Source organism: Rhincodon typus, chromosome 28 (assembly GCF_021869965.1).
Source record: "Rhincodon typus isolate 14 chromosome 28, sRhiTyp1.1, whole genome shotgun sequence".
NCBI lineage: Eukaryota > Metazoa > Chordata > Chondrichthyes > Orectolobiformes > Rhincodontidae > Rhincodon > Rhincodon typus.
In genome coordinates this window covers 21,955,407-21,961,558 of record NC_063359.1, presented here as the reverse complement: position 1 = coordinate 21,961,558, position 6,152 = coordinate 21,955,407, and the positions used below count along the sequence as shown (strand labels likewise).

The window sequence follows — 6,152 nt, the reverse complement described above, 5'->3', positions numbered from 1 at the left end:
GTTCATCCAGCTCTACACCTTGTTATCTCAGATTCTCCAGCATCTGCAGTTCCTACTATCAAGGGTATAATGGTTTATTAGTTGGAGACAATCTCACATCTCAATTTGGGGCTATATATGTACCAAAGTGCAATTCCAAGCCCCCTCCTGCCAAATATCCCTCTATTCCATTCTAAGTGAAAAGAACATTATTGCAGAATCTGAAAAAAGACATCTGAAATGTTGAGAACAGTCTGAAATTTGGTAGAGCTGGGAACACTGGGCAAAGAAGGGGCATAACAAATAGATCAAAGACTCCCTCGGGTCAGTCGCATGCATGTTACAATGTTTGGATACACCTAGACCTTGAAGGGTCATGGCTTGGGCCTGGAGGAGAATGAATTGGATCCCTGGACGTCCCACGCATATGCAACAGTCAAGAAGGCACAACAATGTCTCCTCTTCCTCAGGCAGCTGAGGAAATTTGGCATGTCCATAAAGACCCTCACCAACTTCTACAGATGCACCACTGAAAGCACACTGCCTAGTTGCATAACAGCCTGGTATGGCAATTGCTCTGCCCAGGACCATAAGAAACTACAGAAGGTGGTGTGCACAGCCCAGACCATCACTGAAGCCAACCGTCCATCCATGGACTCCATTTACATGGCTTGCTGCCACAGCCAGGCAGCCAACACCAAAGACCCATTGCACCCTGGTAATGGCCTCCTACAACCTTTATCAGGCAGAAGATACAGAAGCCTGAACACACGCACTAGCAGGTTAAGGAACAGCTTCCACCTGGCTCTTATCATCCTGATGAATGGACTCTCTAGCCTCAAATAATGCTGATCTTGCTAACGTTGATCACGCCCTGTGCAATATAACCTGTATGCCTCTTAAGGTTTTTTGATCTGTACATCCTTGCCTACTATGATCTGCCTGTACTGCTCATAAACAAATCTTTTTAGTGTACTTCAGTATACGTGACAATAAATCAATTAATCAATCAAGCGATCAAAACCAGCAGTGTGATAATGACCAGATAATCTGTGTTTTAAGATGTTGACCTAAGAATAAATATTGGCCAAGACAAAAGACAATACCCTTGCTCTTCTTCAGAAGACTGCTGCAGGAAAAGGTACATAGAAAGAAAGACTTGTTTTTATGCTGTGCCTCTCACAACCTCAGGATGTGTCAATGTACCTGACAGCAACCAAAAGGACGTCTGAAGTGTAGTGACTGTTATAATGTAGGAAACTTCAACCAATTTGTCCTAAAAAGTGCAATGTGGTAATGATTATATAATTTGTTTGAGAGTTGTTAATTTAGCGTTAATTATTGGACAGGACATCAGGGATAACTCTCCCAAACTCTGCACGAAACAGCCTGTGGGATATTTTACTTCAAGAGGACAGACAAAGTTTCTGTTTGACATCTCATTTAAAACCCTTAATCCTGGGCACTGCAGCACAACCTATTCTGAATCAATAGCAAAAATGCAACCATAATTGCCACATTAACATGCTAAAGCATGGTTCGAAAAAGATTTGACGACAACAGGAAGGGCATGCAGCAAACAAGGTACTTAACATGCAATACATAAGGCTTTTGTTTGTAATCTATCCATCCAGCGTAAAATCATTTGAAGTAATATGGTGTTCAAATGGAAAAGGATTTCCTAACAAATAAAACTTACTAAAAGCTACTTTTCATCCAACTTTACAAACCTGCCATGCATTCACACTCCAAGCAAGTTAGTGTTAGTGGTTCATGGAGTCAGGATGAAGGTGGTCAGGACAGTTGATGAAAGTAAGAATAACTAAAATGACTTTTCCAATTATATTCAAGAATAACAACCAATTTAACACACATCAAACAACAAAAACAAGAAAATACAATAATGAATTCTCTTTATAACATCACAATCAAGACAAGGATACAGAGAGCACAGTCTAATTTTTAATTGATTTGGGAAAAGGTGGAAATCCAGGTTTGATACATGTACGCTACAGCATTTCTTTGATCCCAAACTGTAAAAGACAGCATTCATAGTGGACCTATAACTACAGCTTAAGCCTCAAATCTTTAAGCACTTAGAGTTTGCACACTGATTCAAATCAAACATACTTCTGGTGATGCACCATCCTTTGTTTAAGTCTGCAGACAAACAGGATACCAAAGATGGTGTGTGAATGTATACTTTAGATAGCAATGCTTAATTAAACTCCTCACATAAAACAATTTAGAATTTGCCCACTACATTTCCATGAAAACATTCTTTTCCTTATTCTTTCAGGGGATGTGGGCACTGTCAACAAAGCCAGCATTTGTTGTCCGTTCCTACTAGCCCTTGAAACTGAGTGGCTTGCTAGGCTATTTTGGAGGGCATTTAAATGTCAACAACATCTCTGTAGATCTAGAGTTACATGTAGGCCAGACAAGCAGATTTTCTTCCCTAAAAGTTTGAATACACGTATGAATAGATTCCAGAACAGCTTCTTCCCTGCTGTTATCAGACTTCTGATCTCTCTCTCTGCACCTTCTCTGCAGCTGTAACACTGTATTCTGCACTCTGTTCTGCTACCCTGACATACTTCGTATGGTACGATCTGCTTGTATAGCACTAAAAACAACAATTTTCACTGTATCTTGATACGTGACAACCAATAAATCAAAAGACATTAACAAACAAGATTCTTTTTTACAAGAATTGATTGTAGCTTCATGGTAATCATTACTGAAACTGATTTCTTTTTCCTTAGATTTGTTAATTGAATTCATATTTCACTAACTACCATTGTCGGATTTGTACCCATGCCCCTACGGCAATGGGCTGGGGTTCTGGATGACTAATTCAACGATATTCCCAATATGCTAACGTCTCCCACCCCTTTTTTTTTAAAATATACACGCGCAGAAATACATTTCACTTACCACACTTAAGTGAACAGTTGAGCCTGGTTCTGGAAGCGGAAGGTTGTAGAGTGTTTCCAGCAATTCCTTCCACTGACAGTCCTGAAACATTACACATTTTAAAAAAAAAACTTCATTTATTTTTACAAAGTATGTACATCTATATACAGATTGATTAATGAGATTTCTAGATTTATAGAACATAAACCTACTCAGCATCAAAAAGTTTAATAGCTTAGCTACCAGGTATTAGAAAAAAGTGTCAGAAAAGGATACGCATAGTTGCATTCTAAAGAAATGTGCTGCAGTCATCGTATTTAAAAGACAGTATTCACAGGAGCCCAGAAAAAACGTCAGTATTTCTTATATTTAATTTGAGATACACCAGCTTATTAAAATCATTCATCAGTAAAATGAAAAAACCACAAAGTTTCAAGCTAATTGTAAAATTAGTGTACTGAAATTTTTAAAAACTTATACTGTTCAAAAAAAATCTAAAAATTGATTTTGACATTTGATATATTATTATTAAATACCTTTTAATAAGGCACTTCGAAAATAGACAAACAGTACATTTAAAGGTTTTCAATTCAAACAGAAATTCAGAATTTATGAATTTGAATGAAAAATTGAAATATCTAACACTGCATTATAATTTATAACTCTTATATCATGTCATTAAAGAACCATACCTGCCCTTTAGCAGTGTATTCTGCTAAGATGTTCAGAAGCTTGTAGAAAACTTCAAACCAAGGTAAATAGCTGAAATTAAATACAGACCAAATCAATGTTATTTGAAAACCTCTTACAACTTTAACAGAAAGAAAATCAAAGATACATTACTGTACAGTATTAAAACATAGACACTCAACAAAACATCACTAGAAAAACAAATGTTTAAACTTATGCAAACGTAACAGAAGTTCCATCTGGAATCAAGTTTATTTACATTACAAATTTTGGTCAAGGCCTATGTCAATTCATAAGATTGGTAACCTGGAACAATATGGGTCTGGATTTTACAGGTCACCTTGGGCCCCAACTGCCTGGCTAAAACCTCAGTAGTGACCCCGCACACCATACTGATGGTTGCCCTTCAGCTATTTAACACTGACAGTCGTTTAAATGGCTGAGTTTGCTTACTCACTCTAGTGCTGCCTGTTTGCAATTTTCCTTTAGTGTAATTTCACCTGCTCAGCATTCCTCTAATGCTCTTCCTCCAAATCAAGTATCAGCTTAATGCCACTGATTACTTTATGGTGAGATTTCTGCCCTGATGTTGTCTCAGGGAATTCTTAGCCAATGAGACAGCTGACAACCGCGTAGTCCTAGTAGTATCAGACAGGAGCAGTTGTCACTGCTAGGACTGAAGTCAACTTCAAATCAAGAAGAGACAGGATTTAATAGGAGTCTGCGATATTACTGGTAGGACTCAACAAGGAACAGGGTGAGTTGGATTCTTACGCAGCATGGCTTCCCCTTGCAGAGGTTAGAACAGCACTAGGGAGAAGACGGAGTCAGAATATTGCAAGTTCAACTCCCATTCCATGATCTAGGTACATAAATCAAAGCTGACATTCGAGTGAGATTCTGATAATGCAATACTGAACATTGCTGCTCTGCCAGGAAAGCTGTCCTTCAGTTCAGATATTTCCTCTCAGGTGGTGTAAAATATTTCAGGCTTCTTTTTATTTCATAGAAAAGCAAAGGAGTTATCCCTAGAATTCTGGTTAATATTAATCTATCAAACACCATCAAAAACAAGGTAATCTGGTCATTAACACATTTCTGCATACAAATTGACACCACAATTCCTGCAACAGTGAAAAATCTTCAAAAGCATCTAATTGGCTGTAAAGCGCTTTGAGACATCCCTCAGGGATTGAAATGCATTATAGAAATGAAAAAAAATTATTTTGGCACTCATTGTACTTCGTGTTTATGGAAAGTTGTTTCATGAATTGCAGCCTTGACAGCCAAACATGAGGTGCTGATAATAAGTGCATCATAATGAAAAGGAGGAAACTAAATGCAACATCTCTAAAATCAAAATGAAACAAAATATAAATTTTAATATGGCAAGATCTCTAGACTGCAAAAAATTAAGTGTTGTACCTTTAATTTTTGTTCAACATTCCTAGAGGGGCAATTTATTTTAGTGGTACATCATAAATTCATTTTTATGCATTAGGCATGAGAAAAGGACGACATTGTAATACCAGGTACATGTATGACATTGTAACACTTTGTCAAATATTTTCATAAGTATGCTATTACACCCATCACTGATAGGACTTAAACACATGGAGGGTGATTTTGACTTTTACCTGTCTTACAGGGATAATGGGCGAGCAGTTTGAATGATAGCTGCCCTTCAGCTATTTTAGCCAGGTTTACTTAGTCACTCCAGCACTGCCTATGTACAGTTGTCCATCAGCACAATCTCACCTGCTCAGCATTCCTCTAATGGTCTTCCTCCAAATCAAATATAAACCCCATCCTACCAAGCAAACTTATAAAAAAAACGCAAAATCAAAGTATCCTCCCAAATTACCTATGGGAATAAAAACAACATGCTAGATGTAATCATCAGGCCTGTCTGCATATATAACAAGAAATGACAGGTTATTGAGGCATTACTTGTAATCCATCATCACACATTTATACACATGAAACACTGTTTTTAAATTCAGATTTTTAGTGTTTGCAGCTTTTCCATTTTATTTACAAGAAAAACTGTCAAGGATGTCTTACTGTATTCACCATGTGTGTATGTAAATGATTGGTAACTAACAACTAGTATTGGAGAATGCCTGTTCCATATGAGAAATTTAAGAAATCAAGCACTTGTGATGTAACTAATAAGATTACAATTACAGCAAATATCATTCCATCCCAAAGCATTGGAATGAAACGCCAGAAGAAACGTGCCCCACCACCTATCTGAATGGAATTGTCGGTAATGTGCAATGTAGACTTGGGACTTCCACCTGCAATGTTATCCCAAAATTTTGATGCATCGAACAGCTAATATTCACAAAATGCATTTGACGTTTGGATAAAGAGTTTTTAAAAAGTAGGGAACCAACACTCAAAGCCACTTTCACACCTTCATGTTTTTCTAAAGCACTTCATTTCCAATTGGATTACTTTTAAATGTGGTTTCCAGTCTTATCAATAGCCCACAATCAGAAATTGACTTAGCTTGTTTGTGGTCACGTTGATGAGTGTAAGGAACATTAGATGGGTGCATTTCC

The 6,152-nt window shown here is 37.4% G+C and overlaps 1 protein-coding gene across 1 annotated transcript in view; it reads right to left on the bottom strand.

The window, feature by feature from the left end:
- The window catches only part of LOC125486345 (DENN domain-containing protein 1A-like), a 72,147-nt gene that overhangs the window by 56,128 nt on the left and 9,867 nt on the right, over nucleotides 1-6,152 (bottom strand). Inside the window, exons 2-4 of the mRNA XM_048613372.1 lie at nucleotides 5,344-5,395; nucleotides 3,588-3,657; nucleotides 2,917-2,997 (exon numbers count right to left, since the gene is read on the bottom strand). Coding sequence (XP_048469329.1) covers nucleotides 2,917-2,997; nucleotides 3,588-3,657; nucleotides 5,344-5,395 — 203 coding nt within the window. The remainder of the gene's footprint in view (nucleotides 1-2,916; nucleotides 2,998-3,587; nucleotides 3,658-5,343; nucleotides 5,396-6,152) is intronic.